This window comes from Cygnus atratus, chromosome 7 (genome assembly GCF_013377495.2).
Source record: "Cygnus atratus isolate AKBS03 ecotype Queensland, Australia chromosome 7, CAtr_DNAZoo_HiC_assembly, whole genome shotgun sequence".
Classification (NCBI taxonomy): Eukaryota; Metazoa; Chordata; class Aves; order Anseriformes; family Anatidae; genus Cygnus; species Cygnus atratus.
Window position 1 is genome coordinate 6,959,049 of NC_066368.1, and position 18,957 is coordinate 6,978,005.

The 18,957-nt window shown below is 38.9% G+C and overlaps 1 protein-coding gene across 1 annotated transcript in view; it reads left to right on the top strand.

Moving 5' to 3' along the window:
* Positions 1-755: 755 nt before the first annotated feature.
* The window catches only part of RAB11FIP2 (RAB11 family interacting protein 2), a 35,652-nt gene continuing 17,450 nt past the window's right edge, over positions 756-18,957 (top strand). Inside the window, exons 1-3 of the mRNA XM_035547808.2 lie at positions 756-1,397; positions 12,744-13,186; positions 13,890-14,352. Of these exons, the coding sequence (XP_035403701.1) occupies positions 1,045-1,397; positions 12,744-13,186; positions 13,890-14,352 (1,259 nt within the window). The 5' untranslated portion in view covers positions 756-1,044. The remainder of the gene's footprint in view (positions 1,398-12,743; positions 13,187-13,889; positions 14,353-18,957) is intronic.

Genomic DNA, 18,957 nt, shown 5'->3' on the forward strand with positions numbered 1-18,957 from the left:
GTGTGGGCTTCTGTTTTTTTTTCAGAAGTGAAGTTAATGCCTGTGACTCTGCTTACAGGTGCATGTGCACAAACACCCATTGACTCCAGGTGTGTAACATCAACAAAACTGTGCCCTCAAAACGTCTGCCAGCCATCTTTGCTTCCTCATTTAAGTTAAATACACTTGTCAGGGTGGGGTAGGAAAAAATTAAGGAGCAAAAGTTCCAGGATTTCCCCAAGCAGCCTGTAGCAGGACAAGCCGGGCTGGGGCTGGCCTGCGAGCCCGCTCCTCCTCAGCCCCCCGTGAGAAGCCTTCCCCGGGCTGATGCGGGTGAAGTCCCCCCGGCCCACAGCCCGGCGCCCGGGCGGCACCGGGCCCGGCCCCCCGCTCCTCTCAGCCCGGCCACGGCCGGCGGGGAAGGAGAAGGAGAAGGGGAGGCACCGCCCGGCTGTGGCGGTGGCGGCGGCTGGGAGGGGGCGAACCCTGCCCTCTGCCCTCTGACCGCCGCCGCCGCCGGCAGCATGGGGAAGGCGGAAGCGGCGGAGCCGGCCCGCCAGGCCCGTCAGGCCGGGGGGAGCGCGGCGAGAGGCTGAGGCGGCGGCGGGGCAGCGCCGGCCCGGCCCCGCGGCTCTGCCCGCCGCCCTCAGGCAGCACCGAGACCGTAAGGGGCCGGGGGAGGCCTGCGGGGGCCCCGCGCCGCGGCTGAGCCCGGCCCGGGCGAGGGGGGCTGAGGCGGGCCCGGGGCCGGGGGATGCCCTGCGGGCGGCGGGGCCGGCCGGGAGCGGGCGGGCGGGGAGCCGGGCCCCGGGCAGCGCCGGGCGGCCCCGGAAGAAGCTGGGGGCCGTGGAGGGGAGGAAGAGGTGTCGGCGGGCCGAAGGGACGGGAATAGGGAGAGCGGGAGCCGGTAGGGCGTAGGATGGAGTCACCGGTAGGGCTGCCGGGGGCCGGTCAGTGGCAGCCGTAGGCAGAAGTGCCGGGGGAAGAGCGCCCTGAGGCTGACAGGTGTCCCCGCTGTAAGTGCCCTGACGGAGAGTCGCGGACTCGGGTATTGCTGCTTCAAAGATGATGCTGGCAGAGCAAGCCCAGAAGTGGTTCCCAACTCACGTGCAAGTCACGGTTCTTCAAGCCAAAGGTCTGAAGCCCAAAGGCAAAGGTGGCACCAACGACGCTTACACTATCATACAGCTGGGCAAGGAGAAGTACTCCACCTCGGTAGCCGAGAAGACCTTGGATCCAGTATGGAAAGAGGAGGCCTCTTTCGAGCTGCCCGGATTACTCATGCAGGAGAATCCAGAAAGATACATCCTGTACCTGATTGTCATGCACAGGTCGCTGGTGGGGCTGGACAAGTTTTTGGGCCAGGTGGCAATCAGTCTGAACGATATATTTGAGGACAAGCAAAGGAGGAAAACAGAGTAAGTGACGGTTGTTTGGTTTTGTTTGTTTTCTCATTATAACTTATATTTCTTGTATGCATGCACTTTGGAGGGGGGATGGGAAATAGAAGCCTTGTGATTAAGGAATTTTGAAATGAAATTAGGGCATTTCTTTCTTCTCTGGTGTGTTGAAAGCCCCAGGCATATACAGTTATGTCATTGGGGACTGACCTCTTCCACAGAGAAGTTTACGGAAATCATAGTGGTCACCCAGTGCAGGGCAGGGCTGTCAATAACATTAACACTTTTTGACAGATTATTGTGTGCAACACGAGCTCATTACAGTCTGTTTTTCTAATGATTTCTTTTTTTGTTCTGCTAAAGGCAATATCCCCATTCAGCTTGTACCTGTTTGAACCATGTATGAAACTCAGGCTCTGTTGAAGCCTGGTGTCATTCCCTCTAAAAATAGTTTTTCTTCAATCGCTGCAACCAAGTGTCTTTAAATATTTTATATTTATGTTTTAGTGGTCAATGAACTGTGACTTAATGAAGGCTACCCACAACAGTATGGTAGTTTTCTGATCCTGATTAGTCTTAGGCCACGATCCTGCAAGCAGGCCTCTACAGAGAAGACAGAAGAGAAATTTCTGCCATTGTAGTAGCCTCCATCATTACCTACAGAATACTTTTCAAGTAAAAATGTTGTTTGCCAGCAAATTCAGTCACTAGAATGCAAAAAATAAAAATATAATTTTAAAAAAAAGCATCACAGCAATTTATTGGACTGAGCAGTAAATGTATCTAACTTGTTCTTGCGAGTCTGTTTTTTAGCTAAACTAGTAAAATTGTTAGCATCTCTAGTGAGGGAATGGTTGCACAAAGATGTCTGGTGCCAGTGTGATTTATCCTCCAAAGTGTATGGGAATAACTGTATAGGTGTAAGGGTACTGCTAGCATGCTTGTGACTATATTATTTATGTCTGGTTTAGCTAGATTTGTCCCACAGAAGGTGTACAAGAACAGCATGGAGAGACCTCTAAGCAAGCTGTGAGTGGTCAAAGATGTTCTGCAGCAGTTAAGAAGTTCCTGCCCCAGATGTCTGTCTTCCTTCATCTCTCATCAGTAGAGTAGAAAGGAACCTGTACCCAAACCTCAGCTGGTAAAACCAATGTTAGGCATTTTTTCTGTTAGAGGTATTTCTTCTGCTAGAGGTGGTGGTTTATGGTGAGATGGTGGACTTTGCATCAGTGACTAAGACTCTGGCATCGTTTATCTTTTGCTGACTGTGCTGTGGAGGCGTCAACCTCCAGCAGAGTCGGAGCAGACAGTTGGAGGCGGCAGTCAGTGCAGCAACACTAGCCAGATCTTGTTGATCAGAGCCTGAAAACCATCTCAAAACCTGGTTCCGCTTATGTGGAGTGGTGGTTGAGGTTGAAGGAGCACCAAAGACAGGTCAAAGCTGTCTTAGCTTTGTGTTTTTTTTTTCTTTTCTTTTAACTGAATTTTTAACAAAACAGTATGTTCCCTAACCACATAACAGGGAACAACATGTCCATAAAGAATCTCTTCTGGGTCTGTAGTGCAAAGTAATACACCTTTTATTTGCTTATCTTAAAAAGATAGGGCAAACCAGTAGCGGTACAGTTATCTTTTTGGAATACATGTTAATGCCTCTAGCCTTAGAGTCTTAATTTCTGTTTACGCTTGGTTCAAAAAGTTTCAGTGCTCTTCAGACATGGATCTTAAATATTCTTTTAATCATCAGCCGTAATTATCTTGGAAGTCAGTAGGCAACTGCTTTAGGTTAAACACCTAGCTGCTCTGCAAGAAAAAGGTGAATGAATGACGTAAAAATGCTACTAAATGTGAAAACTTTGTCAAACTAGATAAAAATATGTATTCACGAACTGTAGGAAAATATGTAAATTATTCATGTATTACTGTGAATAAGAAAACCTATTTCCCTTTGGGGATCCAGACACTTCTGCATTAATTTTAGTAAAAATAGTGTTGGAGTGTTAAAAAATTATCTCAAGAACTCGTAACTGGCAAAATTAACATAGTCCTTGTCAGCTCAATAAATATTCAGATCCTGCCAGTATTTTTTACATGAAGTTGTGCTTAGCCTGGTTTCATATGTGTTCGTTGTTCTTTCATTTCTTTCTCTGAAGTGTGAGAGAAGAACTCCTGCTACGTAAATGTGCAGCGATGCTTCCCCAGACCACCACTGAAAACGCGAGGGCTCCCGAGAGCGCTCCGCGCTGCCTGCGAGCTATGCTTCACCAGACAGGGGACCGTTGGGAAACTTTTACAAACATCCTGAGTCCTCTTTTCAGGAGTTACTTGAGCATTTAAGATTGCAGATCTTATTAGAAGCTGATGGGTGTTAGGCTTCTAGAGCCTAACAGCCCTACTTGTAAAAGTCTTGCGTGTAAAAGTGCAGCTAGATGGTTGCTTGGAGTTTTGGCAGCACGTGCTCGCTGACTGCTGATTTAAACTCTTACGAGGTAGGAGCCATTGAAAATCCACTTTCCTATTGTGGTATTTATATGCTTAGAAACCAAGAAAAATGTGTCCCTTGGAAAATCGTTTTGGAAAAAAAAATAATGTGGTCCTTAAGCATTTAGATGTTTTTTAAAAGTTATTGTGGTTGTCTCCTTTTACGCCTTTGTGAACGCATGTCTGCTGTTGCTGTTTCCCATAAGCGTTAGCTGGAGATGTGGATGCAGTATCTGAACGTGTGAAAGTGTATGTGAGAGGGGGGCAAACTTTCAAGAAAATGCTCACAAATGTGATCTCAAAAAAATGCTTTTTTTTTTTTCCTTTTATTAAATCCTTTTTGATACAAAATATTCGTAGTCCTAAGTTGGCAGTAAACTAAGAGTGATATATTTGGACCTGAAGACCATCTAGCTGTGACTGTGGTGTGGGAACTGAGATACCCAGTACCTTTCAAGACCGAGTCCAACGTCTTTATTACCGAAGCATTTGATGGTTGAAAGCTATATTCATTGTTTCAGAAACACTAATCTGTTTTATTAAGCAACGTTTTTACTTTCAAATATGTTCAACAGGCTTGTGGTGTTATTAAATCCAGAGTTATTTTGTTATGTTGATGTAACCTTAACATTTCTTGCTTTGTTTGGGGATGAATGAGATCCAGTTATTTGATGAAGTGTCTATTGGTAATATTTCTACTTTTTAATATATTTAATAGCTTCCTCTTTCCAACACAGCTGTACATATGGTGCTGTAAGAGACAGACTCAAGAGTCACCAGGGTATTGCAAAAAAGATATTTAATATTCTACACAATGCTGAACCCTGTCAGCAATTCCCTAGTGCTTTCTTAGTGAGGAGGTATGAGAAGTGAAGGCTACCAGCTGATTTTGAATTCCTAGGAAGAGGACGGGGTGTGTGACATTCAGCTCTTTGTATCTTTTAAAAAAAAATTTAATATTTGATAATTTGGAAGAAATACCCTTACAAATTCACTGCATCTTGAAAAACATGCCAGAGAAAAATACTCCCTTTTTTTTTTTTATGTGTAACGCTTTTTGTTTGTTGCTTGGGACACCTTAAGAAAAATACTTTCTGCAGTAAAGTTTTTAGGCAGAGGCCTCACGATAAGATTTGCGTGTCTGGTGTTCTAAGAAACTTGCTCTGGCACAGGGTTTAATGAAACAAAGCAATGATTTAGTATAATTTGATAGTGAAAGTTCTGTATACACCATCTAGCAATGTCCTTTTTCTTCCTAAAACCAATGATTTTTCAATTTCTTAAAAGTGAAAATTCCTGGAACGGTTAGATCCAGATGCAGCTCAGATGGTCATTTGCTAGGTTTCTTCCAGAGACCTCAGCCAAAGCATCTGCAGGATCCTAGTTCATTTTCTTTCTGCCTTTGTGAAAAAAAAAAAAAAAAAAAAAGTGCCCATTGCATCGTGGTAGCTTTGTAAATTTGTCTCTCTGGCGAGTCTGCTGTAATTAGAAATGGGCAGGCTCTTTTTACTCTTTCTGTTCATTTCTCCAGGCTTGAAAACTAGGCTCCAGATGTCGGGAGTTTTTAGTGAGTTTAACTGTTTGAGAAACTTGGGAGATACAGCTTCATTGGAGGTATATTGAGCATAATTCTTCTGATCTTAGATTCCTACCATAGTTTTAATTTTTTTTGCAGTAAAATCCCCATTTTCTTTTTTGTTCATACTGGTAAATACATTGCTTTTTTTTTTTTTGGCCTGCTATTCTAGAACAAATGCACCTCTTCTGCTCTCGCAGTTAAATTTAAATGACGACGGGTGACTGTGTTGTTTTAAAGTGTATGTATATTTTTGTAATTATTTCGATTCAGTTATAATTCATTGTTGCCTTAATACTGCTGGTGATCTGACAATGTGTAACATCAAAACACATTTTTGAATTACTATGGAGTAAAAAATACCCATTTACTGACACAATTTACTGCAGTATTTTTCAGTAGCTTTCTTAATGACTGCTTAGTGTTGTGTTTTTTTCTCCTCCTGTGTGCTAAATGAGCACAACAGAAAAAAGAATTTTCATTAGCTTTCACCATGATATTACTTATTTCATCAGCATTCATTTGGTCCTTGTTGTCCTCTAATTCCCCATTATTTATTGTCCATTCCTTTATTAGCTTTCCTGGAGAGCTAATTTTATTATACCTGCAGCTGATTTAAGGTGCAACACTTCTCTGGAAGGGTAAATCTAGAGGGGGCAGGCCATAGTAGAGTTATTTCTTAAAGATTTTTTTTTTGGAGGAGACATTTTTGGTATGTGACTTATTTCCCCTTCTCCCTGGTTTCTGTAATACCTCAGCCTCCTCTCCACACCGTCAAATTGCAGCAGTATTGACAAAAATGTTTATCGGAGCAGAGTACAGTAAAGGAGTCTTGGCGTTATCTAAGATGTTTGTCCGCTGTGGACGTTGGCCATACAAAAGAGTCACAAACAACTTCTCATGAAGCGAATCACAAAAATTGAAGATTGACCTCGATCAATACCACTTCACATTAACGTACGTGCTTCTCCTTATAACTGCTGAGCTTCCTGAAAGAGAGGAAAATGTTGTGACTTCCTCCAAATTAATGTGAATTCCTTCTCGTCAGCCACCCTCTTATACGGAAAGGTTCCCCCTTCGCTTGCCTCTGCCCTGTCCTCTCTCATCTGCAGCAGCGTGAGCAGGAGGCAGGCTTCCAGTGCAGCTTGGATCGAGTCAGCAAACAACTGTGAATAAACAGAAAGCATGATTGTGGGGGGCTCAGTGCTCATCAAGGAACACTTTTATAAATAATTATGCAAAACATAATAAATATTATTTACTAATTTTGAGCCTTACGTTTATTTCAAACCAGAACAATGCATTCTGGCTCATTTTACAGTCTTAAATTTTAGTGGAAATGGCAGGCTGTAACATAAATTATCAAAATGTTGTGGTTAAAGCAAGAGAGAAAAACTCATTCTGCTCTAGTCAAAAGTGGGAAGAGTGGTAATTACAAAATTTCTCAAAGGTACAAAAAGAATAAGCAGCGTGGAGGATCCATATGGATTTGCTCTGTTGCTTTCATGGTAGCACTCAGGAAACAAACAAACAAAACAAAAAGAAGGAGGAAAGTAGTGGAGAACAAACAGAAGAAAAAGCGGCTTATGGGGAAAACCAAAAAGTGGAGCCCAGCTGTAGATTGAATGTAGCGATATTTTAAAATCAGCTAGCAATATTCCCAGCATTTAGGTTTCGACAGCAACTGTGAGCGTATATCCCGAATAAGTCATAATTCTGACTCAGAGCCTGAGTGCCATCTGGACTGCAATACTTCTGTGCTCCGGTTTCTGTGCACACGCATGCTTCCACACACACAAGTGAAATAACTCGCCTTAATCCTCATACCTTCACTTATTTTGTTTCTGAAATAAAAGTTTTCACACACAGTCTTCAGCCAAAACAATAAATAGTGTAAACAAAGACCGGTTTAATTACTTTGATTCCAGCTGATGTTAGCTAACCCCTTTGTACGGGTATTGTAATATGCGTCAGCTCCCATATGTTTTGTGGTGTTACGATGTCAGTCTGTAATATTTATTTTTAAGCTCTACTTTGTATATCTCATTTCGGTTGGCTTCCAGAAAGTAATAGTATTCATCTTTGTGAATGTCATCACTTATCTTAATAAATAATCCATTTTCTTCTTCGTTTCCCCTCATGCGCTATGGAGGCTGGGCTCAGTCCCTTGCCTTAATTTTCCTACTTTTCCGCCTTTTGGGTAAGACTCTTCAGTATCCGAGTGGCTTACTGGGAAAAAATACCTTCTGCATTTTTTTTAAGTGCGTTTGCTGCTAATGAACGTGCTAGACAAGTCTGGGCTTTGGATGCTGGTTTTTAGCCATTAGCTGAGGACATTTATGTTACTGAGATTTAGTGGAGTAAATTTCTTCAGCGTATCTAACTCAGACAAGTGTAATCTAACATGAAGTAGTTCCTTCTCGTGATGGCTGGTGGGCATGTTCTGTCACTGGGATTTTGGTGGTGTTTTTAGGGGTAGTTTGATAAGTACCTACTGACCTCCTCATAACTGCATAGCAGAGTAAATTCACTTACCAGATCAGGCTACTGCTTTTAGCCATAAAATCAAGGTTAGAAACAGAATTCATTCAGTAATTTCACAATTAAAATCAGGATTTTGCAAAAATTTTTGATTGCAACTAAAAATTACAGCAAAGGGATATTAGATCAACTCAGTAGGTATTTATGGAGTGAAAGCAGAATGCCATATTTGCGAAGCAGCGAAATGAGGGGGAAAATTCCTTTTTTTGCTCCCATCTTCAGCACTGGCAAGGAAACTGAGTCAGAAGATCCTCTCTTTCACACACAGGTTGAATGTGCTGGCTAGAAGACTTCTAATGCCTGTTGAAGTTGGTAGATAGGTATCCAGTGGTTTTGGAGGCTTATAAAGTTGTATATAATTAAAATAGATGGTGATTTTTCATGCCCATACTGTTAGTCACATATTGAGCAGAATAGCTTGAGTGATACTTCTTAAAACAGGAGAGAGGACCAAGTCTTGGAACAGTCAAATTCCATGGCAGTGTTTGAGGGTAAGACACCATGACATCAGCTTCCTGCTGTTAGTAGGGGAGAAATAAGATACTGTTTTCAAAATATTTGTTGAATATAGGATGAAGAATAATGGGAGTAGTAGAGGTAAGCAAGAGTGAGTTGGAAAACCGGGTACATGGAAAGAAAATGAAATCAGCAAAAGGGGAATAAAAGAACAGTTGAAGAAATTGTGTTGAAAATACAAATATTTGTAGATCACTAGTTATTTGGGTGGAATTAAGCAGACTAGTTTTTTTGTAACTTATTAATAGTACCTTACTTCACTTTTCTCCTTTACTCTTCCTGTCTGCCTTTCCTAAGGTGCAGGATTCAGTGCTGCTCATACCATACAATTTTCTTTAATAATATGAAGAAGATTGTTAGTGTCTCTCCCAGAAATAAGGGAGCTTTCTTTTTCCACCCCTAATTGTAGGTGTGGCCAAAATTAAGTAATTTTGTCATGGTTAGAAAATTGCCACGTTTCTTCAGATCGGGGCTTTGTTTTTCAGGGCGGGCTGCGCAACAGGATTTTTCCTATTCCGCCATGAATCTTGATCTCTTTATGTGTTCAAAAAATTTGCCAGCGTGTAGACTGACAGTTTATATAATACTTACAAAATAAAAATGATCAGAAACCTGTGCAAGACAGGGAAAGCCCATTAGCACACTCAAAACCATATGAGAAAAAGAAGCAATGGTTCTTCTGATGGAAACCATAGGGGAGAAGAAGAAATTAGAGGGTGTATGGAGGATGTTGTCCTACAGAACATTGGAAGGTGAGAGCAAGAAGTATGAATGTGATTCAGGAGGCAGTAGGGCTTCCTTTGAAGTTGAGAAAATTTGCCAGACTTTGTACAAGGTCTGTTTAAATAAAGACTGTCTGCAAGACTGGATGTAATATTTGGTTATTAAATAAAAGGGCATCTGCTCTCATAAAAGCCACCCTGTTTTGTTCATGTATGTTATTGGCTATTTTCCTACTTTGTTCAGGCTTTCTATAGAATAAGCTTATGGCAGCCTGACAAATGGAGCATTTATTGTGGCTAAAAGTACTGTAAACAAAACCAAAATAGCAAGTTTTATTGGCTTTTATAATACATTACAATTTTTAAAATTGGCAGTGGTATAGTGGAATTTAGTATTTTAAGATCAAAATGTTATCTGAAAACAGTGGACTTCATTTTCCAATTCTTTTTTCTATTATGTACAGCACTGTTTTTCTATTTGTTGCTCACGCCCATGTGTTGTAGAAACAGATTCTAATAAGAAACATTTACAGACTCAGTTGCTTATTCACGTGCAGCTCCACACAAATGCATTGCTTGCATTTGTTCTCATCTGTTTAAAAAAATAATTATTTGCCTTTGAATTTGAAGAAAATCATCGAGTCTGCTTCTCATATTGTCCTGTTATGAGCTGAAGCATATGGAACCTTCATTGTAAGTTAATCAAGATAAACTCTCCAAGGTAACAAAAAAAAACCCTCCTTGAAATGCCTATAAAAATTAAATGTATGTGTTTTATACACAGACCTGATCTAGCAATCATTCTTCAAATAGAAATTCCACTGAAGTCCAGAGGAATTTAGCTAGAGTAAAAAGTTTATGATTGAATTCTATTGGAATCAGAAGTAGCGTTGAGCCTGGTCCCACCAGGTACAAGGTCCAGTCCCTCGTGCATCTCTGTCTCACTAGGGTAAGGAGAGTTTCTTTGTTTTCCCAGCTGAACTTAGTTTTGGTGTAAAGTTCTTCAAAGTCTGCTTTGAAAACAAACGTACAATCCACAGATGTCGATGTATGAGCTGTGTACTGAAATTCTCTCCTTCAGACCTGGTGAATGTCAAAACAGTATGTGTAGGTATGCGATTAGTGGGGGAGTGCTGATAGCGACACGGAGTAGTTGTTAATTCATGATAAGAATGTAAATAATTGGGCTGAATTAAGTTTTAAATGAAAAGTCTTTCTTCAACACACCAAAAGCTGAAGAATTTATGTCTTGATATTGTTCTAAAACAAGTTAGCGTGTGTCATACGTGTGTAAAGTTTCAGTTATTTCTAACTAGAAACATGAACATTCGTGAATCTTACTGGAGATACAATATTGTTTGAGAGATAAGAGGGGAGGGAAAGGGAAAACGTTTCTTTACTGTCTAGGTGAGCTAATAAATGTGAATGTCAAAAAGTCATAAGCCTTATATATATTTGTTTACTATGTAAGCAGTCATGGACAGGGCTTTCTCTTTTTTTTTTTCTTTTTGTCTTTTTCACACAGATAAAATCTGTAGAGATCTATAAGCAAGGGCTTTGCTTGCTTGTTACACGTATTTTAATTGCTCTTTTTGAAAAAGAACGTATGAACATAATTTCTTTTAAAGAAGAGTTTTAAAGGACGCAGCCTATCTTGTCTTCCAGTTTTTGTGATGTTATGCATCATAAAAAAGAGAGTCAGTCACTCTTGTTTCTGCTGTGTATGTTTTCTTTAGAGACTGTAGATGAATTAAAGAGTTTCTGGAATCAGTTACCAAGAAGTGAAATTTTATTAACTAAAAGGAAAAACCATCCATCTTTTTCAGACACTTAACATATTTCAGTTTTTGCATTTCATTTAAAATACATAAGCAAATTTATCTCACAGCAGAAGGAAAACTTTTAGGAAGCAAGTTTAATCATCCTTCATTAATTGTCCTTTTTGAACTCCTGGATCTGCTGGTCTGGGTTCGTGTTGTCCAGTGTCAGGACGGAGTGTCAGGACAGTGTCTGATATTTCTTAATTATTCTGTTTTACTGTGGTACATAAAACATTTTGGATGTCACAAGGCAACAATAAAGTCCATAATACTCTTTACCTTTTCATTATTTCTTTGGAAGGTCACTTTTGAAAGTATTTTCTCAACTCAAAAAATAGTATCTCTCCCTGAAAACTTGATTTCAGCTGTCACCTTTAAAAATATTTATGAAATCTGAAAGGAAATTGAGGGCTATTTTTCTCCTTCTCTGACCTTGTTTTGTGTGTTTGGCAGTATTGAATAATGTATGTATAACTGCATAATCAATTTTGCATCTGCGTTGATAGGCAATTTCATTTCTTAGTCTCTGGTTCAAAAGTTACTTGATCATGATGATGTACTGTTGTGCTGGGATGCGTGCGTTGCTCCTGGCAATGCGTTACTACACGGAACCATCTTACAATAACTGTTGGGATGCTGCTACTCCCGTGTTTAGCTGAGTTTTTTACTGGTCTAACTTGTGTAAGCACAGAGCTAAAATACATATATTGTTATAGAATTTTGAAATTAGTAATTCCATAAATTGTGAGGGATTTGTGCACTTTTTTGGGACTTAAGGTTTAGCATCATCTCTAGACAGGTAGAAGAGCTTGTCCTTCAGGGGATTTGTCCTCTCCTCCCCAACTTTTCAGGGAGGTTGAGAAGTGGTATATTGCTTTTCCTTCATGGTACCAACCAAATAAGCCATTGAGTACTTTAATACTTAGAAAAAGCCTTGAGTGGAGGTTTGAGACATGGTTCCAAAGCCTGTGGAAATAGTCCTAAAGTTAATCCTGTTGGTGACCTGCAAAAGATGGGGCAAGTGTTAGATACCCAACCCTATGTGCTCACTGTTCTGCCACTGCTGCTTGTGGAGATGCTGTAGCTGTCAGCAGGGGTTGCAGTTGCAAAACCAAAATGATGATTGACTGTAAATCATTCCAAGGTCTCAGATATTTCCTTGGTAGTGCAGTTGATATGAATCATTACCAGTGGTTAGAAGGAAGGGACAGAGAGGAAAAACGTTTGCTAGCACATAAACTGAGGCAAAATCAAACGAGAATAGGTTAATGAATGAAATACTTGGCACGTAGTAAACATTTGGCTAATGCATCTCAGGTAAATAAGGGCTACTTGAAAAACAGCACCGTTCCTTTAATAGTACAATAAAATTTGTTTGTATCTATAATTAATGAGGTACAAATTACCTGTAAGCAGATGTGAGCCCATTAGCTTTGATGAAGTTTAGTAAGCTTCCACTGAGTTGACTTTGGTTCTTGCAACAAGTGAATAGTGCAAAGAGCTTCATGCCTCTTTAGTTATTAAATGTTTCTTCTTTCAGAAACAAATATGGACTAAAAAGCTTTTCAATACAGGAATATTTTGATTTTTGGTATGGAATTTGGTTTTCCTATTTTTAATTATACTAGCCAGACATTAACCAACTAACTAGAATTCAATGACTAGCCTCCGGAAAACACAGCTTAACTTGTTCTTTTTCTCCTTTAAGGTGGTTTCACCTAGAGTCCAGACAAGGAAAAAGAACTAAAGACAGAGGAGAAATAAAGGTCAATATTCAGTTTATGAGGAATAACATGACAGCAAGTATGTTTGATTTGTCAATGAAGGACAAAACCAAATCCCCTTTTGCTAAACTAAAAGACAAAATGAAGGGTCGAAAAAATGATGGGACGTTTTCAGATACATCCTCTGCAATCATTCCAAGCACTCACATACCAGATGCAAACATAGAGATATGTAGTGGTGAAGTACAAATGAAATCAAAACCAAAAAAACCTTTCCTTTTGGGACCTCAGCGGCTATCTTCAGCTCATTCAATGTCAGATTTAACAGGATCACACGTCTCCTCAGAAAAACTAAAATCCGGCACAGTTGGCTACTCTCATCTCTTCAGGCGTCAGCTAGAATCTTTTGGTTCGGTTGATGAAGGTGGTAAGTAAAACGCATGCTACTTAATCTTGGCAATTATAATCACAAGTCTCTGCTACTACAACATTCAAAAGTCTGTTTCTTTAGTTTATGAAGCTATTCCAAGGCTAAAAAGTTAATAATATATATTTTTATTCACTTCTGTTAGTTGGTGGTAACTTATAAATGCTGTTTCTGAGCATAAGGAATAACTTATAAACCATAATGTATGATAATTAATCATCTTTCATCTTATGTCCTCATTTAAGAGTATGTTGTAATGAAACATTGCATTCAAGAAAGAACTCTAGGGAAAATAATGTCTTCTGAAAAATAAAAGTGTCTTTAAAAAGTTTAAAAACTATCACCAAAGTTTTAAACCTGATTTATACGAAGAACTGAAAGTACTTTGCATTGTGCAAAGTTATTATGCAATAGACTACTGCTGTTTTCTGGAATGCCACGCCAGCCACAGCTGTATTGTTTGTACAACCTAATTTTCACACAGAAAATAAAATGCTGTAGTATCTATTGCTTCCTTAAACGTTTCTGAACCACCAAGTCGAGGCCACAGCTGTTCATTTTTAAAAATAGATTAGTTATTCAAGCATGTTTTGAACTAAGACTCAATTGGAAACCAAGACCTAAGTTAAAATGGATTCTCTGCATGTCATATGGTGTTTCGTGCTATCTCATTGATAATGTACTAATAACAGATTGTTTGCAGGGAGTATAAAGTCTCCACATAGAAGGACATTAAGTGTCGATACTTCTAAAATGAACCAGCTTGACAGCACAGTTGATGAAACTGCACTTGAAGCACAAAACGACCCATTTACCAATGTGAGTGCTTCGTTACCCCAGAAATTTGCTACACTGCCAAGACAGAAGAATCCATTTGAAGAAAGCCCAGCAGCATGGGATCAAAACATAAGTCTGTTTTCCAAACCTGTTGAAATAAAAAAAGAAAGTAAAAAAGAGAAAAAAGAGAAAGTGAGTCTTTTTGAAAGAGTGACTGGAAAAAAAGACAGCAGGAGGTCAGATAAATTTAGCAATGGGGGATCAGAGAGTTCTACGGACTTGAAATCACCCAGTGCATTTGGGGAAACTCATCAGGAGAGTTTTGATTATGAGTCGACTAATCCGTTTATGACAAACTTCAAGCCTACAAGCATGTTGCCATCTTCAAGGTAGGTTCCTACTGTACTTTGATCTGATATGTTGAGTATGTTATATAAATGAAAATGCGAAGTGTTGAGAAACACAATCTTTGTGCTTTATATACATTTATATCATTGCTTATCTGTTCCTAAGTAAAAGTTAGCAACTTCTGATACAGTTTTATTTCATTTAGAAGTTATATTGCTAATATGAACTCTGACTGTTCTTGGGTACTTGCATTTGTGGAAAACCTTGCTCATGCTTCAGAATGGGTTCTTCCTGAGAGTCTTCTGCTTTCATTGAACGTTCATCACTATTACAATTCTTTTCCTCACTAACTATTACAATGCTTTAAGTCTAGGGAAAGGTTTAAGTATAAGGGAAAAGTGAAACAGAATAAATACGTGGTGAAGAAAATTTGAGTAATGATAACAAATGCTCTACTTTTTACCACTTGGGAAAAAAATGGGTTTAGAGTCTGTGCGAAACCTCTAGAAATGAAGACCATTCTGTTTGTAAGTGGGAGCATCTGCGTGGGCACTATCATGCTTGAAATCATTTGGCTCACTGTAGCTTTCCTGAGTTCATGTGTATTCAAGGCCTTATACAAGACAGCAGTTTATATGCTAAGCAAAGTGAATTGAGTTACAGGGGGTGATAAGAAACTTTGATTTAAATAATCCATTCTAATCTGTGTTTGCTTATCAACAGTTTACTTGTTTTCCTTAAATTAAAAAAAAAAAAAAAAAGTCGTATCCAAAATTTCATTTCCCTTCTGGCTTTTGTTTACCAATGAGGAAGATAGTCTTATATATACATATATGTATATGCATACATACATACACAGTGCCTATGCTGAATCCAATATATATGTTTAAGCAGTTAAATAATTAACTTGTTCCTCATTAACTTGTTATTTAAGATTTTAGAATAGATCAGTCTTACTGTATCCCAACTCAATTTTATTCATAGGTTTGAATGTATGCACTCCTGTTCTAAACTTATAATCATTTTTCTCAACAAAACTAATCTTGGATGTGAATTAGATAAACTGAAATGGAACAACTATAGAAAAGATTCAGTTGCGAGAAGCTCATATGGACTTCAGTGAGTTATCTTCTTAGTGCTTCCTACAAGACAAGTCAGTGCAACTGACTTAAATAACAAGTTTACAGCCAGAGTCTTAGAATATTATTTATTTAATGAAGATTAGAGTAAGGTTAGGATGTAGCTTGGTTTGTCAGAAGTTAAACTTTCATTTAAATAAGCTCCTTTAAGGAGAAGTAATTTAAATAACAATTAAAATTACATAGCTTTTTTTTTTAATGAAAATTTCTATTCAGGCAGATGCTAGATATAAGTAGTGAAATCTTCTGAAGTTCTTGAATGCAACAGATCTTGATAAATATAAATCTTAAACAGTAATCATGATGGACTGTTTTTCTTTGTTTTGTAATTAAAAAGCTCATCACAGTGCCCCTTCAGAAGGACTCTAGTCATTTATTCCCCCCTTTTGTATGAGACTCTTTTACTAGTTCTTGACTTTTATGTAAACGTATCTATTTGTCTTATCAAAAGTTTATTTTGTTATTTTCAAAAAGCAAAAATAGTAAACATTCTGACCTTATTGATAAGACAGCTACTATGAAATAATATCTATCATGCAATAATTTGTTAGAAGCTCTCAGTTTTTGTATGCACCACTATTATGGTCTATGAGAATCTTTTACAATAAGTTCACTTTCTTTCATATGTATCTTGTACAACGATTTTCTTTTGAAGTAGAAACTAATATAAAATGTGCATATTTAATAAGTTTACAGTTTAAGTTTACCTTTTATCTGGGGAGGATTTGTTGAATAGAATCCATTTTTAATTTTTAGAATTAGTAATACTGTGAAGAAAGAACTGTATAAATCTATGGGCACAAAATAATTGAGGTTGAGTAACAAACTCGGTATGCAGAAAGCATACACAGGCAACTTAGATTTTGAGTTGTTTTTTGTTTACTCAGCACGCTATTGATCTCTTTTGGATGAATACCATCTTTGCAAGTAAGGCAGGCAGTATCTGTTTAGTAAGCTGTATCTAAAATCAGTGTTCTGGTGTGGATGAGGAGTTTGCTTTGCACTTGGATCTCCCATTTATCCCCACCTAGCTGTGCGTTGCTTTGAATGATGGAGTGTTCATGGGTTCCTGCCTGATGAAACTCACGGGAAGATGTGCGTTACAGCCATGGGACCAGGATGGAGCTGGTGCAAACCAGAAGAAAAGAAAACAAAAGAACACTGAACAAAGCCGCACACTCACAATATGCCTTCCCCCACCCCCCAAAAAAACCCCACAAACCACCAAGCAAACCAACCAACCTTGGACTGAAACGTGCATAAATAGATAAATTAAAAACCTTTGCAAATATATTTATACCTCAGTCAGCCACAGGACCACAGGAGGTTTTTGTTTTTTTTTTTCTTTCTCCTCTGTCACCCAGTTAACGAGATCTCAGGGGGTTGTACAACCTCACGAGTGTAATCCAGTCTTTAGGAACTGTCACTATATGTTTACCTTACACTGAAGAGGGTCTCATTGTGGGGATACCTCTATACATCTGTGCCTCTTTATACTCTTACTTTGTCTTTTGTTTTCATTTAGATTCAATGATTCATCTCTCCCTGATCCTTTTGTCTTTTTTTCACATTCTTGCCTCCCTTGATAGCTGTGATCTATAACATAATCTACGTGTTAGCATTATAGCAAGTGTCTTTGTAATAGCAAACATTTCATCAGCCATCACTTTTATAAAAAATAATAAGTTTACCTTTTTAATCATCATCATTAGAGGCTCCTACTGCCACTTGTTTGTTTCAGGTGTATTTGCTATTTTAATTATTATTTTTATCATTATCAGTTTGCTTAACTGCTTTAAGAGCAACTGACATTTGGCTTTGCCTTGCCTATTAACCTCTTATGAGCAAAGTGACAAATTTTAGGTTAGAATCCAGTGGATCTACAAGAGACTGGCAGTGGCACTCGGGGTCATGTATTTGTGTTTAAATGTTTGGGTTGCTCTATTACTGACAGTGCCGAAGTTCTAGATTCGCCATCACAGCTTTGGGCAGAAAAGTATAACCTAGAAATTGACTGTTACAATTACATGTCATGCTGATGTGGTGGTTGCCAAAGTTGTGGGTGGCTCAAGGAATATTTGAAGGATGTTTTGATATCATCTGCTTTCTGCTATCGTTCTCAGTTAGTTCTTCCAGCTTGCATTAGTGTATAACGAAGCAGACTGCTAGTCTTACATCGTTACTCGTGAAGTCAGTGAATTGTCCCATGATATGAAAGTGTGCAGAACCTGGCTTCCAGTTTGTTACTTGAGTGTTTTCTTTAGCAGACATAACAGAAGAATGTTTGTCCTGCTTAGATAGGAAATGTAAAACACATACTTTGGAACGAGTAGGGGAAAATTATTTAACTTCTGACATTATCAGGTTTGGTAATCGTGTACCTTGAGCAAAGAGCTGAAATAGTGTCCTCAGTGCATAGCTGGCAGAACGGGCTGTGTGTCTGCTCTGATAGCTTCTCCAGGTCAGAATTTGATATCTCAAGGCAAAGACCACTTTGTCTGTAACAGAGATTATGATTGTTATGACCCAAATATTACCTGAGTCAAGTGTCATATCCACACTTCACAGAGTATATGGTTAATGTTCCTTGGCCAGTGATTTTAATTGATTTAAAAAAAAAAAAGGGTTTAGTTCATAATAATATAGTCTGTATTGCTTCCCTCAAGGTGTTTGGAGTATCTTCAAACTCTTTTCCATGTAAAAGGGAGCATGAGATGATTTTGGCTTCATGCAGAAGTGAACAGGCTTAGAGAGTCAGTGCACTCACTCTATTCCTTCATTGTTTCAGGTCTGAAAAAGGGTGACAGATACTCCATGGGCCTAATCCTAGGTCTTTAAAGGTAATGCGGTCAGGCCTCAAGTCCATCCTAATTAATTTGGTTTGGTAGTCTTGACTAAGCAACAATGATCTGTGGAACAGCAGCTCATAACAGCAGTGCTGGCTAGGGGCTGGGGGAGTTGCTGAGCAGAGCTTACCCCAACCAGTTATGTAGTGCTAACTGGCTGTATTCATACTCTGTCAGTAATTCCTGTTATTTACTAATTAAAAGAATGAAGATAAATACATTTTCCATGCGTGTCTTAGCTGCTGATACAGAAAATGTAGATGTGGTTGGTTCGACAACAGTTGCAGGATATATGTATACATACACTTTTTTTTACCTAAAAGCAAAAAGTGTACCAGGATTATTTAAAGTTACAACTTATTGTTATTACTATTATTTATTGTTATTTCAAGAAGGATTAAGAAGTATTTTGAAACAGCAAAATAAAATCTACTTTTTTTTTTTTCATGTAGAAAATGAGTTGCCAGGAAATCACAAAATAAGGACCCGTACTTTCTATTAATCTGAGCTCTGGCAAAGGCTTTTTCTGTGGTTTTGGGAAAATGACTTAGTCTTCTTTCTGCATTATCTGTTAAGTGGGGCTTTGTTACCTCTTCCAAATGCTGTGTGGATCCATTAGTATTTGTTAGGGTTTGTAGTGTCACATTTATTTTTTTATTGT